This window comes from Mastigoproctus giganteus, chromosome 2 (genome assembly GCF_048544385.1).
Source record: "Mastigoproctus giganteus isolate SK-2022 chromosome 2, ASM4854438v1, whole genome shotgun sequence".
Classification (NCBI taxonomy): domain Eukaryota; kingdom Metazoa; phylum Arthropoda; class Arachnida; order Uropygi; family Thelyphonidae; genus Mastigoproctus; species Mastigoproctus giganteus.
Window position 1 is genome coordinate 227638779 of NC_143576.1, and position 24684 is coordinate 227663462.

The window sequence follows — 24684 nt, forward strand, 5'->3', positions numbered from 1 at the left end:
CGAGGCCACGTTATGTCAAGGATCTGGGTATATTCTTACCATGTACATGCCATATCCAAAAATTTCATTACTTCATGCAGCGTACCCAGGTGGTAGATGACTTTCATCAACCGGTGAAATACCACCACTTTGCTTATTGGAGGCTTGAAGTGGTGAAACCCATGTTTAGTCTCTAGAGCAGAGTTTCCGGCATCCCCCTCCCCCCATACTTATCCTTCAACCCATGCACGGTACTATGTACTATAGGTTTTGATACCTTTCGTGTTTGGGGTTTTCATAAAAAAAAAAAAAAAAAGCATGTCCCCCCTCCACTTTTTCTTTCTATTGAATATACCATGAATTGTCAAACTAATAGAGTAAGCTTATCTGCAAAAAGATCTAAACTTCCCTAACACTTCTTAATTCACTTCACAAATATATGTGTTCTCAATGATGTCTCTTTCTGCTTGCAGTCTGCCAAACCCCACGTACTTTTTCTGACAGAATCTCAGTTATTGGTTGATTTGACTACTGCTCATTTCAGTTGCCCAAATTATTCGCTGTACGATTCCTTTCTTCTCAAAGGTGGTACTTGTGCATATGTCTTTTCTAATATTCCCTGTCAGAAACTTGGTAATTTGGAATCTCCTCTTTTCGATCTTCTCTGGCTTAAAATCCCTCTACCTCATTGTGTTAAATTCGTCTGTAGTCTCTATTTTTCTCCCAACTCCACTAATCACATGGAGCTCTTTGACTTTCTCTCTCTTTGCAACTTTATTTTCTCCAGTCCAACTTTCCTAACAGTGAGGTAATTTTCCTTGGTGATTTTAATGTTCGCAACTCCAGCTGGCTTCCCTTTTCTAGTCATACCGACCCAGCTGGTCGAGATGCTGAGGTTTTGCAATTACTAATGACTTTGCACAGATTGTTCATTTACCCTACAAGAATACTGGACAATCTTAACCATACAGCCAACATGCTTGATCTTTGTCTCACAAACAACCCTTCTAAGTACACTGTCAAAATGAGTGGTCTTTTAGGTACATCAGATCACAACTTGGTGATTATCTCTTCTCCAATGGAGCCTTTATCTCATGGCTGTTCCCAACCTCATATTGTTTGGCATTACAAGAATGCAAAATGGGATGACCTGCGAGATTTCTTTTCTTCTTTTCCTTGGTCGGACTACTGTTTCAAAACTTCTGATATCAATGTTTGCTCAGATCATGTCAGTATAATTATTCTTGTAGGAATGGAATCCTTTATTCCACACTCCACTTTAAAATCTCATCCTTTATCTAAACCTTGGTTTTCCAATAAACGTGCTAAGGCTGTTCAAGAGAAGAATGTTGCATATCGTAATTGGCTTGTTTCCAATTCTTCAGTTTCATTTTCTGCCTACACCAAAGCTCGCAAAAATTGTAAAGCAGTCATTAATCAGTCCAAACTAGATTTTGAACAGGCTAAGAGTAGAAAACTTGCTTCTTGCCCTAATGGTAGCTGGGCATTCTGGTCTCTTGCCAAAGCTATTGGCCAACTTTTGCCCATCTCTGCTCCCACTTGTCAAAACCAGATGGTTCTGTTGTCACTTCAGCCAAGAATAAAGCTGACCTGCTAGCATCCCATTTTTCTTCCAACTCATGTATTAATGATCTTGGTTAAACACCTCCCACCGTTCCCAACATGCTCCATTCAATGCCTCCTGTGGTCTTCTGTCAGAAGGATTTTTACGAATCTCAGTGCTAAGAAAGCTCCAGGTCCTGATGGTATTTCTCCACTTGTTCTCAAAACTTGTGCTCCTGAACTTACTCCTGTTCTTTGCCACCTTTTTTCACTTTCTTATTCCAAAGGTGTTTTTCTTTCTGCTTGGAAATTTTCTCATATCCAGCAAGTTCCTAAAAAGGGTGACAAATCCCTCCCATCCAATTATTGTCCCATTGCAATTACTTCTACTCTTTCTAAAGTAATGGAGAAATCAATTAACCGCCAACTCTTAAACTACTTAGAAACCTTCTGTCTGATCAACGATCACCAGTATGGATTCTGTCAGTATCGATCCACTGGTGTTATTCTGCCTTATGTTACTCATTTAAGGACAAATTCATGGAAGAGTGCGGTGGAACAGAAGCAGTTGCTCTTGACATCTCAAAGGTTTTCGATCATGTTTGCCATAAAGGTCTTCTAAACAAACTTCCATCTTCTGGTTTGCCAATTGTTTTTTGTAATTGGTTATCCAGTTTTCTTTCTGATTGCTCGCTGAGGGTGATGGTAGATGGCTTTCTGTCTTCTAACTTCTCCACTAATTCTGGTGTCCCCCAAGTTTCAGTTCTTTTCTCCACTGTTTTCCTCTTGTATATTAATGAACTTAGTCCATTGACTGGAAATCCTATAAGTAGTTTTGTTGATGTTAGCACATTGCATTCCACTTTCCATTTTGAGAAACCTTGCCCTGCTCAATCAGCTTCAACTTCTCAAATATCCGTTACCAATTCGTTAAATGCCGATCTCCAGGTAATTCTCCATTGGGGCAAAGACAACTTAGTTGATTTAAATCCTTCTAAAACTCAGTCTTGTCTTATAACTTGCAGAAAGGATTCTTCTACTCCTATGCTTCTTTATCTATAATTTGCCTAGAAATCGGCGACACTCAGATTTCTAGGCAAAATGATATATCTCTTAAAAGAACATCAAATTAAGCTATGCCTCCAAGCAAATTTGGATGAGCAGGTGCGCAATTTATTTTAGGGGGCAGAGGGGGCATCCTAGGTAACTGGCTTTGCATTCATTCTTAAAACAAAAACTGGCCTAATACAATCTTCCACCTTCTCTGATTATAAAAATTTTTATATGTTATTTACCAATCATAAAATGTGTTTTGATAAAAACCGATTAAGTATTGAACAAACAATTTATAGCTTCTGTGAAACCTACCTCTAACTGTTATGAAAATGTGCATAGTATTTTATGCATTTCCATTGTATGCCATTTTTTTTTTTTTCAGAACATATTTTGTGCATTATAGCAGGATGAGCTGTAATTATAATGAGGTACATGCAGTCTTTATCAGTTTGCATGACATTTTGATTTTAATAATGTACCATTGAGAAATTCAGTTTCTCCCATGTAATTACAAAGGTTGCCAAGTTTTGTTTTTACCACCATTATAACTTGTAATATAGCTGATCTGTGTGACTAGTTATAATGATGGCAAAAACCTTGGTTGTGTGGAATTAAATCTATTGATTGTGCACATCATTAAGGCTTTGTTTAAGGAAAAGATTAATCAGAGATTTAACAAAACATGTACAGTAAACCCCCGCTGTTCGTGGAGGTTACGTTCCTGAGAAATTCTGCGAATACCGAAAATGCAAATACTGAGTTATGGCTCTCATAGTAATAAAGGGGTTCCATTCCAAAGTATGAAATACAGTCGATTCCAGTTATTTGGGACACATCGGGACTAGTGCATTTTGGCCCGATTAAGCGGCTGCCCCATTTATCCGAAGTTTCACGTAAATAGTTAAAAATTCAGTGTACCCCCCACTCTTTATAATTAGTTCACTGTACAATCAAATCACGTTACGATGGACTCACCATAGTAAAGTACCATTCACTATATGATGTGCAGTAAGCGCCGGTCATTGTGATCACATTTGTGAATTGAATTTTAATTCTGTTAAACAGCAAGTCTAATTAGCGAAAATAGGAGGAATATTATCCACAGGCTATAAAAGTAAAGATATATTAAGCACAAATTTACCCTTTATTACCTTACCAATTAAAAAATTAAATGATATGTGAAATTTGGAAGAATATACGTGATAATCGGAATAATTAATACGTACTGTGATATGTACATACTAACTAAACTAGTTGACATTTCTGTTCACTGACATTTGTGGGTGGGGGTTAAAATTTAAAACAGTAAAAAGATAAGCAATCAATAACAAAAAACACGGCACACACAAATTGCAAGTAACACAATACGCGAAAGTGGGAACTGAGTAACGAGTTACAAAGCTTTAAAAATAGGAATGAAGAGAAGATTCTGAAAATTATTTTTTTTATATGATTGAAGATTCCATGGAAGTGTAAACACATTTTACCGTAATAACCCACAGAATTCCAGCTGTCAGTATTATCGCAAATTCAATAAGATCGAGTTTACTATCCATTTATGATAGATTGCACTAACAGAAAAGCCCAATAAACAGGTGACTGCTAATTGTTTTATGGTTGTGACCTCCAGAAATCTGACCAAACTACGTGGTACGGTCGGAGAGAATCGTAGGGTAATCTTCAGTGCTGCGCTCTTCTGCCCCAATTAAGCGGCATTTTTTCCCAGTTAAGCAAAGTAAACCCTGGCTATTTTCTTGATTGGGTTCTGGTTTTTAAGATTTGTCCCAAATAAACAGCTGCCCCGGTTAACCGGTGGCCCAAATAACCGGAATCCACTGTATATAAGAAAACTAGTCTAAAATTTTGTCTATGTATGTATTATATGTACCTTCATAATATGACCATTAGAACTGCAAGCATATGGCATTGAAATGAAAATAAGAAACAATTTAATATTAAATCTAATATTTATTAGAAATTTCAAACAAATCTTTCAAACCAGCACCTTTGCTAACTAAAAAAACTTATCCCGCCAGTGCTATCACCAGTTTCGCTAAGTGTTGATAAAGGAGTTTTGCCTTTTCACAAATGATGAGTGAACTTAAGGGAATTTTATTTTGAGTTTGGTCTTCTATCCACAGATTTAAAGCTTTTTCCATTTTTTCTAATTTAACATTACGAGTTAGAGAGCAAATTTTTGAAGCAATTAGCGCGTTTTCATGGACACTGCGGCGGATTTTTTCTTCCGATTTTTTGATTGTCCGTACCGTTGACTCATTGATTTTATAATGTTTTGCCACTGATGAGACACTTTCACCATTAGAAATTTTGTCTAATAACTTAATTTTATTCGCTAATGTCATCACCTTCTTTGATCTTTTCACATTTCCCTTGTTATTCGTAGCCATATTTTTGTATGTGTTAGAAAGAACTTGTCCACAATGAAGTCACTTTCTTCTGTTAACACACTCAAAAAGGTCTGTTTTACCCTGCAAAATGGTAGATTTATCACTTTTGTAAGCATATCAATTTATAAATTTTTTTTTTTTTTTTTTTTTTTTTATGAAAACCCCAAACACGAAAGGTATCAAAACCTATAGTACTTAGTACCGTGCATGGGTTGAAGGAGAAGTATGGGGGGGAGGGGGATGCCGGAAACTTTGCTCTAGATGTTTGTTTGTTTGTTTGGTTTTTAGGAGCATTAGCAACTAAGGCCATATTGCTCCGGGATATGCGGTGGTCATTCCCTGACCTTTCCGCATCCTCCATATTTGGTGGCGACGGGCTCGAACCCCGGTCTAATCAAGAAGCGTGTGCTATGCATTGCTGCTCCTTCCCACCTGGCTACGGAGGCGCCTCTTTGCTCTAGAGACTAAACATGGGTTTCACCACTTCAAGCCTCCAATAAGCAAAGTGGTGGTATTTCACCGGTTGAAAATTTGATAAATTTATTCAATTTATAAGCACATAAATTAAAAGCAAAAGACGAAACCTTCCATGACAAGCACATAGCACATACTCAACAAGGATTAGCAAGAAACATCCACGCTCACGATTTTGTCACCCCCCCACTGATCGCTGTTTTGACTGGGAAAGATAATTTTAGCCATGCCCATGTTTTTTTAATCCGGAAAATGTTCACGGCGCTTTAAAATTCACATTTTTTTAGGTTTCATTTTATATTAAATCAGCGACCGCGAAACCACGAATACAGATACCATGAATAGTGTGGGTTTACTGTATTTATTTTCAGCTGTATCCACACTGGACATTTTCTCTCTTTATACTTACCTGTTCTGAAGTGGTGTCAAACTGGCTTCTAGCTCACATAAGCACTATACGACTAGCCACATAGTTGTAATTTGCAAGAGCAGTTCAAAATAAGTTTAAAGTTAAAAAGGAAAAATGTCCCCATTTTCACATGGATTCTTAAAGACAAATGCAATCATTAATATGTGTGCCAGGTTTCTTTTTAATATTTAAGAATTGTGAAGTGCTGGATTTTACAGTTTCCTGTACATAGAGTCCACTTAATACTTAAACTTTTGTTTGTTTTCTGAAGTAGAAGGTATGGATCCATAAGCACAATGTTTACACTCATCTTTGAAGGTGAATAAAAAAAAAAAAAATGTTTTTGCTCATATTGTGTTATATTCTTGTGCAGCAAAATATTTTCTAACCTATGACTAGCATGTGTTTTCATGTTCTAAGTTTATTAATTAATAATTTTTATGTGCATAATATGTTGCCTGCCCAGTGAAATATTTTTTTTATTAATCAATATAAGGAATCATTAAGTATGCAGTGAAGTTGTTTCACTTCACTGGTATCATTTCAGGTTTGTGTTTAAGTGTATTTTATATGACTTTCAAGCTAATCATTATCCTAAATTTAAAAACTATTAATATGTTTGATAATATAATGTGCATTTCTGTAATTATTTAGCTGTTTCTTGGAAGACTTTTTGAGCACTGCTTACATGCCAAATGGTGAAATACCATCATTAACATTTTGCCAGTTACCTTTCAACCATCCACTTTTCATTTTATACTCATCAGGAACTACTGGAACCCCAAAATGCATGGTTCATTCAGCAGGGGTAAGCTTTATTAATATATTAAATGTTTAAAATTTTCTTTAGATTATCTACTCTTGCAATGCATTGTTTGCTTAACTGAATAGTGTGTTTTGTACTGTAATGACAGTCATATTCTGTATTATATGGCTGCTGTTGAACAGATTTCATGATTTACTCTACTCTCCCCTTCTGATTTCCTCTTGTTAGTGTTTATATACATCGAGTGATCACTGAATTATGACTACCCCTATGAAAACTGAATGCAACCCCTTGACCACGTGAGGTATGAGAGTGCCGATTTAGTCAACCTACATAGCATAGCATAGATAAGGTGTCAGTGGTTCAGTAGGTAGTAAAATTCCGAGCATGATGGGTAAAAGGAAGGATTTATCGGACTTTGATAAAGGACAGATTGTGGGTGCTTGATGAGCTGGTGCCTCGATTTCCCAAACGACTGAACTGGTGGGGTATTCGAGAGCCGCAGTAGTTAGAGTGTACCAGGACTGGCATCAAAATTGTCAAACAACGACCTGATGGTAAAACTGCAAAGGTCAGTGAAAGTTTGACGTTAGAGGTGAGCACTGGGTTTGACAACTCGTACAGGCAAATAGGCGCAGCACTGTTGAATAGTTGACTACCCAATATAATCTGGCATGACCATGTGTTGCACACTCTCACGTATAAGCTATACCAGTAGATGACCCCCTACGGCATCCTCTCCTAACCAAGGTTCATTGGCATAAAAGACTCGCCTGGTGCAAAGAACATGCAAGTTGGACATTAGAAGACTGGAAGAAGGTGGGCTGGTCGGATGAGTCATGTTATTTACTTAAGACCATGGATGGTCGTGTACAGATTTGATGTCAACAACACGAGGCTCTTGATCCCTCTTGCATGGCAAAAGTGCAGGCTGGTGTGGAGCAGGTTTCACTGGCAGGAACTTGGACCCCTGGTGCATGGGGAAAAACGTATCAGTGGTCTCCGCTATCGTCAACTGCTTGCTGATTATGTACACACTGCTATGTTACACTTTTTCCCTAATGACAATGGTGTCTTCCAAGATGACAATGTGCCGAGCCATCAGGCACTTATTGTGCAGGAATTGTTTGAAGAACACAGTTCTGACTTCTAGCATATCGATTGGCCTCCGAACTCCATCGATATCAATCCCATAGAGCACTTGTGGGACACTATGGAAAGGCATATCAGCCATCTGGATACACCAATCGCCTCCATACCTGCATTGCTGAGTGCATTACACACAGCTTGGTTGGCCCTACCTTCCGAATGCTTCCAACCTCTTGTTGAATCAATGCCACATCGGATAGCTGCTGTACTGAGGGCAAAAGGACCTACGAAGTATTGGATAGGTGGTCACAATTCAGTGGTCATTCAGTGTATATGTAAAGCATGTTATAGATTGCTATTCTGGATAACTTATTTTGTGAGAAAGCTGGCGGGAAGTTTTGACTCCTCCGTTACTTTTGAAACATTGTCACCTTCTTCAACGACTACTTGATGAGACTCCACTAGCCACAGTGGAGATTGGTCATGTAGAATAGAAGTGGTTAGCAAACAGACAGTTTGCTTTATTGTATGTTTTCAGCATTATAATTATGATGTAAGATGAAAGAATAGTGTGGTGCAGCATCTCAAAGTGACAGCTACTCAACTGGTTAATAATAAAATTTAGATAAGGTAGTTAAACAACTTTGTAACAAGCTAAAATGACAAACAGTTGATTTTAGAGATCTCATTTCTTTGATTGATATGCTCCCTTGTGAAGATGGTGACGCTTATCTCTTCTATTGAGATTTACCACATTCAAAGAACTCGCATTGTAAACTTAGTTACAGCTTTATTTTTCATTTCTTAGAAATGGAATTTAAAAAAAAAAAAAAAAAAAATTGTCCTGTAGCAATACATTTTTGCCAGTGATTGTATAATCATCTTTGGTGCCTTCATATCAGCAGTACACCCAGATGTATTTCATCTAATCCTCACCATATGCTTGTTTTAACAATCTAATCACTTCAGAGGGAAAACGTTTTTGATAGCACATTTAACTTTGGTAAGCTGCTTTTTTTCTGTTAGCATGTATGAAAACCAGATTGCAGCACATCAACTTCTGCACTTCAGTGTGTACTGTGACTGCCAATTATCTGTTAACTTCTAAACATATTAGAACTTTTATACAACTTCCAGATAAGTGTATTGAATAAATAAATAAATTTCCATTTATACTTGAGACAGCAAAGGACAGAAGAGTTTACAAATTCATTGTTTTTATTGTAGTCAGTTTATGTTTCATGCTTCATAGCAGTAATTCTTTTATTCGGTTCTAATTAATTCTTTTAAAAAGATTTGAATTCTCCTTTTTGGGGCGGAATAAATATGAGGAAAACTCTAAATTAAGGCAAGCTTTGTATCTTATTTTATTTTTTTATTTATTCCACTCCAGAAATTTAATGCCATTATAGATGACTGCATTATTGCAAGCTGTGAAGCAAGGTTTATTCACAATATTCACAAAATTTATACAGGGTGTCTCAAAAATATTGGTACAAATGTCTAGGGGAGGGAGGTAACATCTAAAGGAATGTGAATCGCATAGAAACCCATAACCGGAAACGTCACGGGAAAGTAGTAGCAGAGGCACAAGAAGCAGAAATGACACAAGATAGTAATTAGTGGCAAACATTTATTTTACATAATATTAACAATGGAGTATGAGATGGATGCATTTCAAGATGTTACAACAGATGCTCGAAGGTTCCACCATGAGATGCGATGCATGCGTGACACCGACGCAGCATGGATTGGCAGACACGATTGAACACACCTGGAGTTTCTTTGACAGTAGCAGCAGCACAGACGAGTCTCGCCACGAGATCCATTTCTGTCTCCACAGGAAATTCATACACGAGATTTGAGGGCACCCCACAGAAAGAAATCAAGGCTCGATAAATCAGGTGAGCGTTGGGGGTCAGGCAATGGGCCCACCATGGCCAATCCATCAATGCCCAAAACGCCTGTTCAAATGGTCATGAACACACCTTCCATAACGGGCAGGCGTCCCGTCATGTTGAAACCAAATGTTGTGTCTCACATTTGCTGGAACATCATCAAGTAACCCTGGTAGAACTTGTTCAAGAAAGATCCAATATTTAGCGGAGTTCGTGTGGGATGGTAACAGGTATGGACCGACTAAGTAGTCACCGACCATACCTGCCCACACATTTATTGTGAAGTGATGTTGTGCCGCATGGGGACGCACATCGTGTGGGTTGTCGTGAGCCCACACATGAGCATTGTGCTGATTGAATAAGCCTTCTCGCGTGAAATAAGCCTCATCTGTGAACAAAACATAGGCTGGAAAATTCAAGTCTTGAACACTTTCTTGGAGAAACCACTGCGCAAAAGCCACATGTGCAGGATGATCTTGGGGGAGCAGTAACTGAACCCTTTGGAGATGAAAGGGGTGTAAGGAATCGTTGTGCCAGACACGCTGTATACTGCAACGATACACTCCTGAGGCAACGGCACGTGTGCTGGTAGTAGGATTATTCTGGACGGCATTCAACACGCTTTCTTCCATGGTGGGAGTTCGCGTTGAACGTGGTCTGCCCGCACTACTCCTGTTACCTCTAAATGACCCATAATCGCACAAACTTTGATGCACACAACCAAACAAGCGGTGGTCTGGTACATGTCTGTCTGGGAAGCGTTCTCCATAAATTCGTTGAGCGGCTCGTCCATTGCCCTCTGCTAATCCATACACTAGGTGCATGTCTGCCAGCTCACAGTTCATATATCGATGCATGCTCTTCATGCGGCGACTACTGCTTGAATGAGTAAACCAGAAATTTTCACTCTCACGAACTGAACAGTGCCGTCTACTGATTTACGATGACGTTTCCGGTCATGGGTTCCTATGCGATTCACATTCCTTTAGATGTTACCTACCTCCCCTAAACATTTGTATCAATATTTTTGAGACACCCTGTATATCATGCTTAATGATATTAATTTCTTTTTATTTACGAGTTATACTGTCTTACGGTAGAATAGTGGGTAAAAAATCAATGGTTGTCATGTGGGTTAGAAATCATTGTGTGTCATGAATAAAGATCTTTTTATTTTGAACTTGTTGAGACCATGTCTACTCTTCAAGAATGTCTCTCGAATTTTTTTTTTTTTTTTTTATCAGCAGCAATGAAATATAATTAAGTCTTGATTTGGTATTTTGTCTCTAACTAGTTGCATTCTTTTGTTTATCAGTAACTAGCGACATGTTGATGTAAATTAATCTTGTTTGTTTAATTTGTTTATTATAAACTTCCAACTCTGGAAGAATGCATTTTGAATGGATGGCAATTTAATGATTATCTAAAGAACGTCACCAGAAAACTTGGTAAGTTTCTGGTGAAGCAGATAGTATTGCAGCAGCTATGAAAAATTCAGTTAAGGATCTTTCAAAGCTATTGTGCAGTTGCATAACTGATGGGAAAAATGTGCAAATGACTAAGGTAGTTTATTTTGAAAAATTTGATATGTAATTATCTGTAAATATTATATTTGTTTAAAAAAAAATTCAGTTCTATAATAACTTTTTTTATCCTTCATTGTGTAATACAATTTGTATCTTACTATTACAAACTATTTGAGTTTTCAAAGTGTGTTGAAAAAAATATATTACTTTTACTAAAAATATCCTAACTTTACATTTTAGGGTACACTTATACAGCATTTGAAAGAACATCTTTTGCATGGAAATATGTCAAGAAAGGACATTATCATGTATTATACAACAGTAAGTTGCAGATATTATATGTGTGATTTATTAAACTTAATAAAAGTTGGATTTGATTACTTTTGAGTTAAATCAGTGAACGTTGAGAAGTAAATTTTGTGGATGCAATAAATTATTATATCAATGTAGAGTACTGGATCTGAATTTGAATGCTAAAGTTATTAAATTTTCTTAAATGTTTCTGAAAGTATTCCATTTCTGATTGCAAAAGTGAATGATGCGTGAATGCATCATTCATGCATTGTGAAAAGCATGGTGTTAGAATTAACATTTGATAGCTGGATGTTAAACAGAGCCTAGTTTGTTTGGTGTAAAAAAAAAAAAAAAAAAAAAAAAAAAACAGCAAACAGCGAGTGTAGAATATATCTTCAGCTTATTTAGAAATTTTCAGGGTAGGCATTATAGCTTTTGTCAAGCACCTCAGTTAGGTGAATTTGCTGTCCAAGGGAATTTTAGGCAACTGTACCCATGACTTAGTAAGCCATTTTAATTACATAATCTTAAATACTATTAGTCATAGTTTAATTGCGATTTAATGATTAAAACATCATCAATGAACTAATGAGTTGCAACTTGGCAGTACATTCCATCCTCTCATATCATCACTTAAACAAAAGATAAAAAAAAAGTCTGAATCAGTAAAACTTATTTATTAAAATAAACGTTTAAGAGTTTACTGACCCTAATTATTATGTCATGCAGTATTGCTGATTGTATGCACAGTGAATCTTCACAGCCAATCCAGTGAGTATAATCACTAATCTACTTCACCATTTAGAAAAAAACCTTGGACTTTAATTTTGACTCAATAGGATTAGCTGTGGGGGAGAAGCAAGATTAAGTGTATCTCGGGTAAGGATTAGGTTTAGACATTTACAGGCTCCGAAAAAGCGATAAGTGTTTGCTTTTTTATTTACCTAATTGTTATTTTGTATTGTACTTTATACGTAGTCTTATAGTTACGCTGGTTATTTTTAATTTAGATAAAGAGTTTTTGTAGATTACTACTTAATATACGTAAAACCGTTATTTCATTCGAATCTTGCAGCCATTGTTTTTGTATAGGGTAGTAGGGAATTCAAATTTTTAATTGTGGTAACTAGGTAGCTTTAACGTATAATTATATAACGCAATGCGCATCACTGCATTTAGGATTCTATTAGATAGCGTAGTATTGATAATTAATTAATTAAATTTATTGATCTTATTAATTCAAAATATCATGCCCCAGACTAGAGCAGCAAAGCAATGGGCACAAAGTGACAGGAGTGCTGTGCTCAGGGGAGAACTGAGGGGGACGATTCTCCAATGCATCACAGCCTAAAAAAATGTGCAACTTGTGAAATGTTTGCCGAACTCTCTGGAACAGAAAATGATCTAGCCAAAGAGGATGTCTTTGTATGTGCCAGGTGCAGAGAGTGTCTAGAAATTAGGCATCAACTCAGCGTTCTACTGGGCGTCTATGAGAGCTTGAGGTGTAGGGTAGATGCCCTCGAAGAAATTAATATGAGGGCCCGTCAAGCTCTCAGCTGCCCAACTCAATGTCAGAGCTCACTCCTGGGCATTAGCATTAGTAGAGGCATTTGATGCAAGAAAGCAAGCTTATGCAGCATCAGCCAAAAAAAAAAAAAAAAAAACCCACTTCCACTTCACCCCTCTGTTCGTTCAAAATACCTGTCCAGCCGAGCCTTAAACTTATTTAGGCTATCAACTTCCACGACAAGGGATGGAAGTCTGTTCCACCAACCAACTACCCGCTGGCTAAAGGCAAACTTCCGCACATCTATCCTACATCTCTCTTTCCTCAATTTGAATTTATTCCCTCTCAGGTGATTTTTCTCAGCTAGAGGAAGAATCCCATCAGCATTGAGCATGCTTAAACCATTCAAGGCTTTATACACCTCAGTCAGATCACCTTGCAGGTTCCTAGTCTCCATACACTGTAATTTGCAAAACTTAACCCTTTCTTCGTGAGAGCAACCCCTTGTTCCATTCACTAATCTTGTTGCCCTTCTCTGTACTCGTTCCAACAGCTCTACATCCTTCTTAAAATGAGACCTCCAGACCAGTATACAGTACTCAAGGTGTGGCCTGACCATTGCCTTATACAATTGTATAATCACCTCCTTATCCCTGCTAGAAAAATTCCTGTATATCATTGACAAGACACCATGAGCTACTCTTGTAGACCGTCTGCACTGCTCAGAAAACTTCATATTTACCTGCACAATTACCCCCAGGTCCTTTTTGTTCTCTACCACTGTCAGTGTAGTACCATAGAGTTGATACGTTACTCTGGAGTTACTACTTCCCATATGTAGTACTTTACATTTGTCAATGTTAAACTTCATTTGCCACCTCTCAGCCCATCTGCTCAACTTTTCTAGATCTGTTGCAGCAGCATACTGTCATTAGTGACCTTAACAACCCTGCCAACCTTCGTATCATCTGCAATCTTGGACATTAAGCTTGATATATATACCATCATTAATATCATTTATAAATACAGAAAACAACAATGGACTCAACACTGAACCCTGAGGGACTCCACTAATAACATTAGTCCACGATGAGCAGTGTCCATTGATTGCCACTCTGTCTTCTCCCACTCAACCATCCCTTTATCCATAGCAGCAATTTGTCTCCAATGCCACACTGCTCCAATTTGTTCAGCAGTCTTATATGTGCAACAGTATCAAAAGCCTTTCTAAGATCCAAATATAGGATATCAAAGTTATTCCCTCATCCAGTTCCTTTGTGACCATATCATAGTATCCAGTCAGATTTGTCAGGCAAGACTTTCCCTTAAGAAAACCATGCTCTGTCCGAGCTATAACTGAAGTCTTCAACAATTTTTCCTCCACTTTACTCTCAGTTATTACAAAATCATCTAACTCACTGCCAGAGTTTAAATCACCTCTTGCATTTCCCTACCTGAATAACTCCTCATGTGTGAATGTAGATGCAAAATACTCAGTTTGTTTAGCCACCTTAGCAGGATCATCAGCAGTTGTACCATCAATATCCAGTGGACCAATCTGCTTCATCCCTTTCCTTCTAGAGTTTACATAGGTGAAGAACTCTTTGTTGTTCTTCTTTGCATCCTTTGCCAAAGATTTCTCATAATCTGCCTTTGCCTACCTAATCTCCTTTGTGACTTGGTTACAGACCAGATTATATCTATCATAGGTTTCCGTGTCACCCATTAATTTATGTGTATCCCATGCATTTTTCTTCTCTGCCATATGTCTCATTAGTTCATCTGACATCCATTTAGGCCTAAACCTTGAACAATATTTCTTAGTTGGTATGTAAAGCCTAGTAGCTTCCAAGATAAATTCTTTGAATGCTTCTCATTTTGAATTTGCTGTTAGTAACATCATCAGTTGGTCCCACCATATAGAATTTAAATATTGTCTCAGACCACCGTAGTCGCCTTTACGAATGCAAAAACCCTTCCCTTTACCCCTGATGGTAGTAACCTCTTTGAATAAATCCCACTTCAGCACACTGTGATCACTGCCACCTAGTGGTTCCTTTACCTGCAGATTCTTAATACATGAAGAATCACTACTGATAATCAGATCAAGAGTATTACTCCCTCTAGTTGCCTCCCGAACTTGCTGTTGTAGAAAACAATCATCCAATAAATCCACAAAAGCCTTGCTAGTGTGTGAGTGACCAACCCATAAATTCCAGTCAATATCTGGGAAATTAAAATCCCTCATTATAAGACTCTGATTTACTGGCCCACTCTTTCCCTGTACAGTTTCTTATTATACTCATCAGAGTCATTAGGCTTATAACACACTTCTACTCTCAATTTTGATCTCCCATTGCTTATGTCACACCAAACTGACTTGACACTGCGCTGTCCAGCGATGTCGACTGGCTTCACTTCCTTGGAATTTATTTGTTTCTTAACTAAAAGCATAACCCCTACTCCCTTCCTATCCTGTCTATCCTTCTTGTACACATTGTACTCCTCAAATTGCAGTTCTGCATTCCTTATATCTGTGTGACACCACAGATATTTTTGGGATATCTCTGATATCCCAACAATATCTGCCTTTGATGTTTCAAGCAATACCTCAAACTCATCAAATTTATTTACCGAACTCCTAGCATTGGTGTATATGCAAGTATACATGCAATTGCCATAGTGAGAACTTATGGTTAGTAGCACTCTTGCAGTTAGCATGGTACTATGACCTGTTCTTTAAAACTATGTGAAAAGGGTATGGGTTCAGTTTTTGTGTTAATACGAAGAAGAAAGTTGGCAGAGTTAGTCTCAGGTAGGGGTTGCATGGTTTCTTCCAGAAACTTCAGTTTTTATCATTAGACATAGGCAGACTAATTTAGATGCACCAGGTTTATAGACAGTATTCTGACACCTCACATCCTGAACTATATTCTGTCTAATCAACCAAACCAATTGTGTCATCTAAACCTGCTGAAGAAAATTTTTTTTTTTTTTTTTAATTTGAAATTTTTAGTGTAGTTGTATTCTTATTATAATGGCTTAACATAAAAGTGTAATTCAGTTTAATATAAAACAGGATATCTTTAACTATTCTTCCTTTGGGTGTGTAAATTTCTTATGTATTGAGTGCAGTTTTATTTATTTATTTTTTTATAGACAGGATGGATGATGTGGAACTGGTTGATAACATCATTAGCAATTGGAACTAGTGTTGTTTTATATGATGGCTCTCCTATGATTCCTCATCCCGCAGCTATCTGGGACTTGGTGGACCGACTGGGTATTACAATTTTGGGTACGAGTGCTAAATGGTTAGCAGTACAGGAAGCAAAAGGAATTAAGCCAAGTATGGAAACTTTTATTGCTATTAGTATAATTTGGATCAAATGGGCATTGGAATTGAAAGTTTATAAAGGAGTCTTTTAATGAAAACAAATGATTAACCTTTTAAAGGTTACTAGTTTGTCAGCTCTCTTCCCCCCCCCCCCCAAGGTGGCTGTTAAATGGATCCAAATTGAATTAATCTTGATAAGTTTTGTTTGTGATTCTTTTTTCTTGGACTTGACACAAATAAGACTGGAATATTTTACTTTTTGAAAGTAAAGTTCTTTTGAAATACATTAATGTATTGAAGATAACTTTAACTTTACGGTAAATGATTGGGAAGAAATTTGCCATATTTTTCATTCCTTTGATCTAAATTTAGCCATAGGCAGTCATGTTTTATGATATTTAATATAGCAAAAATTCCTCTTTTATTCATTCAACTGCCATTTTCTGGAACAGCCTTCCTTCATACATATTTCCTGAAAATTACAGTCTACAGAAGTTAAAGTCCAATGTCAACAAATATCTTCTTTCATCTTCTCAATCTCCAACCCAAGCATGGTACTTAGTACTATAGGTTCTAATACCTCTCGTGTTTGGGGTATACATAAAAAAAAAAAAAAAAAATCCCACTACTTGCAGCTCCTTGCCCACTGATTTAGTCTGAGGCATGATTTTAGCTGAAACTTAAATTAAAAATACGCGCTAAACTAAGATATTTAAGTACAATATTAACGATGCACTATTCCTAAGTTATGTGATAATAGTGTACTATGCTATAAGATTATGTTATGTATTGTTATGTACAGTTTTGGTACAAAAACAAGTTTGTATTTATATAAATTTACAGTTTAGAAACAGTAAAACACTTCTAATATTAATTGTACTCCTACAGAATTATACAGGGTTGTTAAAATTAAAGTATCCCTATGTAGAGGGCTCTGCAGCAAGTTCTAAGGCTCATACTGTAGAGAAATTTGGACAACAGGTACAATAAAGAATGCGCTCGCCATTTATTGGAAAAAAAGATTAGTTACAAAATTTGTCACTATGTGGTGTGTAACTATCTTAGTTAAGATTATGCAAATAACTTACATTATTTGCATAATTGTAAGTTATTGCCATAGCACCACTAGTCAGCTCTACTGTACTGTATAAGAGCAAAACAGTCTCTTCAAAATCATACAGTAGATGGTTTGCCTGCACTATAGCAGCAATGCCAACTATGCTGCAGGAAAAGGCACTGTGAAGCTGTATTATCAGAACAGCAACAATGCCACTGAGACTATCAGAGAATTCCGGCTTCAGAAGCGTATAAAACGTGGACCTACGACTGTTTGTGCTGTCTGCAAAATGATTGAGAAATTTGAAGTGACAGGACGTCTTGGTGTTCAACCAGGTAGAAGTCGAAAACGAGTGGACTCCTCGTGTTGAAGATGTGGCTATAGCTGTCGTGGATTTATCAAGTCAATCTCCACATGGTAGCGTAAATGTGCCAGCTGTTTCTCGTGAAGTGGACATGCCGTATTCCACTGTAAGGTTAGTAATGCATCAGGTGTTGCGGTACTAGCCTTACAAGATGCACATGCTACAATAGATAAAGCATGGTGATGCAGATATTCATTTCACATATGCACTTCAGTTTCTGGTGCGAATGAAACCACAGCACCATATAGTGACAGTGGATATCACTTGGTCATGGAACATTCTTTGGAGTGACGAAGCCTACTTCTGCTTAAATGGACAAGTGAATACGCACAACTGTCACATTTGGGCAACAGAAAACCCTCGAGTTATCCAAGAGGTTCTGTTGCATTCTCCAAAAGTGACAGTGTGGTGTGGATTTACGGCCACATTCATGATTGGGCCATATTTTTTTGAACAGGTAACACTGACTGTACCCCACACCTGTTCCGTCACTGGACAGTGATATTATGAATTGTTGGCAAATTTCACAATACCAGAGCTGCAACAACATGGGTCCCTTCAGGATACCATATTCATGCAAGATGGTGCGCCGCCCCACATCCACCATTGTGTCTAAAGATTGCTAAGGCAACACTTTACAAACGAACGGGTCATCAGCCATTGTTTCCAGACATCTTAGCCACCCCGATCACCGAACTTCACCCCATGCGACTTCTGGTTGTGGGGTTTTTGAAGAACCAGGTATATCGGGAAGGATGTCAAACTCAGGCAGATCTGAAGGACAGCATTAGCACCATGTGCTGACTATTCCAGTTGACATATTACTTTCTGCTGTAGAAAATGCTGTTTTTTGAATGGAAATTGTTGTTGACCAAAATGGAGAACACATTGAACAATTGTAGCACTGTTCAAGTGATTTGTACTGCCACAGCACCATATAGTGACAAATTTTGTAACAATTTTTTTTTTTCAATAAATGGCGAGTGCATTCTTTATTGTACCTGTTGTCCAAATTTCTCTTCAGTACAAGCCTTAGAACTCGCTCCGGTACCCTCTACATAGGGATACTTTAATTTTAACAACCCTATGTATGTACGCACGCGCACACACCCCAGTGAGCCAAAACATTATGGCCACCTTCATAATACAATGTTGGTCCTTCACATGCAGCCAAACCGCGTGCAGCTCTTACCCGGTGAGGCATGGATGCTACAAGATTTCTAAATGTGTCTTGTGGTATCTGGTACCAACACATGACCAGCAGATCCTCCTGTAAGGTCCATGGTTGAGATGCCGCAGATCGGAGTTGCTGTTCCAACACAAACCACAGATGCTCAATGGGATTGATATCTAGGGAATTTGGATGCCGGGTAATACCTGGAAGTCTTCCTCGTGTTCCCCGAACCAGTCTCGAACAATCTGGGCTGTGTGGCATGGTGCATTATCCTGCTGAAAGACGGCACCATCAGAGGGGGAAGACCGTTGCCACGAAAGGGTGTACCTGGTCAGCAATGATGTTTAGATAGGTGGTAGACGTCAGAGTGCCTGGCACATGGATGACTGGATCCAGGGTATCCTAGCAGAACATCACCCAAAGCATGACACTGATGCCACTGGCTTGTTTTCATCCCACAGTGCATCCAGGCACCATCACTTCCTCAGGTAAACAACGCACATGTACCCAGCTGTCCACATGGTGCAACAGGAAACGTGATTCATCATACCAGACGACTTTTTTCCAACCATTCAAGGTCTAGTTTCATGCTCGTGTGCCCATTTTAGGCACAGTTGCCGGTGAACCGTGGTTAGCATGGGCACTCGGGGTGCCCTTCGGCTATACAGTCCCATTTTCAACAGGGTTCGATGTACTGTGTGTTGTGACACATTACTCCTGTTACCAGCATTCCAATTACCGGTGGGTTGCACCACAGTCACCCTTCTGTTGCCACATACCATCCGGGAGAGCCTTCGCTCACCTTGAGCATCGATGAGCCGTCGTCCAACACCTTGCCTGCAGTTTGTGGGTTTCCCCTCCTTGGACCACTTTTGGTAGGTACTAACCATGGCTGACCGTGAGCATTCCACCAGCCATGCAGTTTCGGATATGCTCTGACCCATTTATCTGGCCATTGCAATTTGGCCTTTGTCAAACTTGCTTAAGTCCACTGGCTTTCCGATCTGAAGAACAAAAGTAATGCTGATTAATGGAGCTCAGTATCAGGTGGGGTGTGTGTGTGTGTGGGTGTGTGTGTGTGTGTGTGTGTGTGTGTGTGTGTGTGTGTGTGTATTTTTTTTTTTTTTTTTAAATACAGGGTAAGTATATTTACAGTTGGTATAATGTAGTGTTATAGTAATAAAATATATGCCATTGTGTTTGGTGAGCAAAGAACCAGTTTACGTTGAGGTTAAACTTTAATTAGGGATGTAATTAATGAAAATTATATTGGTAAATACTGAATTTTGAAGTTTAGTTTACAAACATGATGGCAAATGTGTATTTCATGTGTATGGATAGTCCATATGAGGTCTTCCAGTGTAATACATCTGATAAGAATATCTCCATTTATTTTTTGAGCAGTCATTGAATATATATCTGCCATATGTGTTGGGGGATTTAAATGTGGAGTTTTGTAGTTAATATGGAACCATTTTATTTGTTTCAGAAATTACTCATGACCTTGGTACTCTGCACACTATTTTATCTACTGGATCACCACTGAAACCTCAGAGCTATGAGTATGTATACAAGGATATTAAATCAGACCTACTCTTGGGGTCAATATCAGGTATATACTTTTCAAATTGTTAATAAGTAATAAGGATTATTACAAAGTCATGTTTGTTAACATTACTTCTGTTTTTGTTGTAAAAAGGCAATAAAAATAGAACTAATACCAGTATTGACTGTTGTATATACAAGGCACGTGGTAAAATGTCAACATCACTGTTGTCACCAGTGGTATATTTATACTATTGATAGTAGTAATAATAGTAATAACTGCAATTGATCATTTATTTTGTTACTTATTTACATATCTTTACATATAAGCCATCTCAAATGTGCTTATAAACAAATTTGAAAACAAGTTATGTTATTAGAAGAGGCTGATATGTAAAGAACTTGTGGTGTTTATGCTACACTGCTTGACAAAATTAACGGAACACAGAAAATATAGTGTAACTTGCGCAGCTTGTGTTGAAGTGGGACAAAATTTGATATGGTGGTGTGCCATAGAATAACGATGAAATGAGGAGACAGCGTTATTCCATGGCACACCAAAGAATAACGATGAAATGAGGAGACAGAGAGAAACTTCAGACACATATAAGGAACATTTATAGGGGTTGTATAAGAATTATTAAAAAAGTCACATTACAGAAGTCGATACAAGACTCTCAAAAATATGGTCACATGGCATCAGTATTGTGCATGATCCCCTCCAGTAGCTAGACAGGCCTGACAGCTGTGAACCATTTTTGATATAAGAGTGTCTATAAGATTCTGTGGCAACAAATCCCATTCTTCCACCAGCACAGACCTTAGCTCACCAAGTAACCAAGGAGTTGCCTGTCGGCATGTGATATCCAAGAGCATCCCACACGTTTGATCGGATTTAAGTCTGGTGATTGTGCCGGCCACAGCAGTCATTTTAGATACCTTCAGTTTTAAGGTATTCCATTGTATAAGGCGATGGTCAGGCCACACCTAGAGTACTGTATACAGGTCTGGAGGCCTCATTTCAAGAAGGATGTAGAGCTGCTGGAACGAGTACAGAGAAGGGCAACAAGATTAGTGAATGGAACAAAGGGGTGCTCTTACGAAGAAAGGCTTAAGTTTTGCAAATTACAGTGTCTGGAGACTAGGCACCAGCGAGGTGATCTGATAGAGGTGTATAAAGCCTTGAATGGTTTAAGCATGCTCAATGCTGATGGGATTCTTCCTCTAGCTCAGAATAATCACCTGAGAGGGCATAAATTCAAATTAAGGAAAGACAGATGTAGGATAGACGTGCGGAAATTTGCCTTTAGCCAGCGGGTGGTTGGTTGGTGGAACAGACTTCCATCCCTTGTGGTGGAGGTTGATAGCCTAAATAAGTTTAAGGCTCAGCTGGACAGGTATTTTGAACGAACAGAGGGGTGAAGTGGAAGTGGTTTTTTTTTTTTTTTTTTTTGGCTGATGCTGCATAAGCTTACTTTCTTGCATCAAATGCCTCTACTAATGCTAATGCTAATTCCTCCACGACTTGAGCTCTATGTGCAGCAGCCTTGTCATGCATGAAAGGAAAATCTGGGCCAACTGCACCCCTAAAAAGTCACACATAGCTTTTGAGGATCTGTTCTTGGCACTTCTATGCAGTTATGGTACCCCTATCAAAAACATGAAGGGAGGCTTTGATCATTATTTCACCCCACACGAGAACACTGCCTCCACTGTAAGAGTCCTTTTCTTTGATGTTGGAGGGATAGTACCATATTCCTTGTTGTCTCCAGATTAAATAATGAAATAAACTGGACTCATCAGAGAACAGAACTGTACACCATTTGTCAGGGCTCCAAGTCGCATGTTTATGGCACCAGTTTTGATGAGCTCTGCAGTCTTGAGGTTAATGGGACACAAACCACTGGCTTCCTTGCATAGAGTCCACATGAATCGAGCCCTCTTAACACTGCCTCCACCGTAAGAGTTTTCATCTGTGGCTGCAGCAATCTCAAGAGACAGTTGATGATATGATATCATAGGGTTCAGTCTTGCTGTTAGAGCCAGATGGTGGTCTGTTCTGGTTGATGTAGCCATCGGGCAGCCTTGGCCAGCCCTTCTTTTAATGGTTCCTATCTCCTGAAACTGCTTCCATATGCCACTGTGTGACACATTAAGTCAGTGTGCCACCTCAGTCTGCGACTGCCTGGCTTTCAGTCATCCAACAGCCTGCCATCTCAAAGAATCGCATAAACAGCATTGACTAGCCATCCTATGAGTGCTGGAGATGTGGCTATCCCACTGAGCAAACCAAAAAATGGGAATGAAGTGATATGGTCACAGCCTGTGTTTTTATAGATATGAATAATTTGTATAATGCAGCTCTGTAAGGTGGTAGATGGATTTCTATTGGATGCTCGGAATTTGCATGCTAAGATGCCTATTATATCAAATATTCACCTTTGGAGATACAGTTCACAGTAAAATATTCATGAAAAACATTTTGTTCTGTTAATTTTGTCAAGCAGTGTATTTGCCAAAAATTAATCTGGATACATGTGGGTTTCAAAACGATGTCACTGCTATTCATTCTAGTAGTGTTTTGGTATCCCTTTGGCTGCCGTGATGCACTCCATCCTGCTGATTAAGCCATCCACAAACAAATGATAGACTGCAGTGGATGTAATCCTCCATTCCTCCTGCAGAACAATGACCAGTTGAGTTGGTGATGTGAGACAATGAGTATCCATTACTTATCTTATTGAGTCATTAATCTTGTCTGTGAATAGCCTTTAGACAGTCCTATGACCTGACAAATTTCTCAGTCGTTAGAGCACAGCAAAAACTTATGGTTCCTGGGGTGAGATCTGCATCCTGGCAATCAGCTTTAATGCATTGCTTTGGCAAATGGCCAGTCAAAGAACTGAATTTTCCAATTCTCAGGTGGTTTATTGGCCTTGCCCATTTTCTTTAACATTGGTGGAACAGCTGAACCTCACAAATCCTTAAAGTCGGATTTGGAAAGTTCAACTATACAGTACCGTGTATATCTCAAGAAAAGTGAAAGATGTGTATTGCCATATGATATAATGGGATCATTGAAGGGTGTAGGCACAGAGCTAAAGAGTAAAAATAAAAAAAATTTCTTTTTATACTCAGTACAGCCACCATTTGGTGGAAAGAGTTTGTATTATTCTTTCATATATACTACCTGAAGACTATAGGTAGCCCAGTTTGTATATAATCGGCCAAGGATGTTTATGTAAACATTGTAATGAGTGCTAATTTGATTATATTAATTTCCATGTTTTTAATTCTGTATGTTGAATTATATTAAGTAAATCACATTTTATAGAACAAAACGAGGTCATTTGTGTGGTTAACGAACTCAAAAACAGTTAAACAACTGAGTTTTTTTTTCGACCTTGAAAATTGTTTCAAATTGAAATGTTTATGATAACTATTATTAATTCAGAAATACCAAAACAAATTTATTTCATTACTGCTTTACAAATTCATGTTGTCATGTTCAGACACAATGTTCCTTTTAATTTGTTTAATAGGTGGTTCAGATATTATTTCCTGCTTTGCTGGACAGAACCCTTTATTACCTGTACATAAAGGAGAAATACAGTCTCAAAATTTAGGGATGGCTATGGAATGTTGGGATGAAACTGGTATGCTATTTCATTTGTTTTCAACTTTGTACCATCTGTTTTAGAAATAATTTTGATAATTCCCATAGAATACTCATTTCTGTTTGTTTTGACCTCCTCCTTTTGAAAAAATATTTTATTCTTTATATCTGAAGTTTTTTTTGTAATTATTGTTCATACATGATTATTAATTGTGTATGATTGTACATTAGCAAGTGAATTCTTTACTTTATTTTACTTTCACTGCTTACAGGTAAAAATGCGCTTGGGCAGAAAGGAGAACTGGTATGTACAAAGCCATTCCCATCAATGCCCACTCATTTTTGGAATGATCCTACTGGAGAAAAGTATAGGAACGCTTATTTCAATAAATTTCCAGGTTTGTTTTCTTTTTCCAGTAATGCTTGTCTTATCTGTTAATAATACCACAAAATTTACTGTTTGTTGTATTTGTTTAGTAATAATACTAAATTACATGCCACATATAATAAATATTCCAGTATTGAATTTGTTTTTATCTGGATAATTTGAGAGTCTTAGAAATAACTAAATTCATTTCCAAGCATTTTGTAAAATACTGAAGGAAAGAAAAAAGGGGGGGGG

The 24684-nt window shown here is 37.9% G+C and overlaps 1 protein-coding gene across 1 annotated transcript in view; it reads left to right on the forward strand.

The window, feature by feature from the left end:
- The window catches only part of LOC150090206 (acetoacetyl-CoA synthetase-like), a 93283-nt gene that overhangs the window by 38193 nt on the left and 30406 nt on the right, over window positions 1–24684 (forward strand). Inside the window, exons 9-14 of the mRNA XM_090369019.1 lie at window positions 6544–6697; window positions 11409–11489; window positions 16129–16318; window positions 20391–20513; window positions 23989–24102; window positions 24335–24460. Coding sequence (XP_090225145.1) covers window positions 6544–6697; window positions 11409–11489; window positions 16129–16318; window positions 20391–20513; window positions 23989–24102; window positions 24335–24460 — 788 coding nt within the window. The remainder of the gene's footprint in view (window positions 1–6543; window positions 6698–11408; window positions 11490–16128; window positions 16319–20390; window positions 20514–23988; window positions 24103–24334; window positions 24461–24684) is intronic.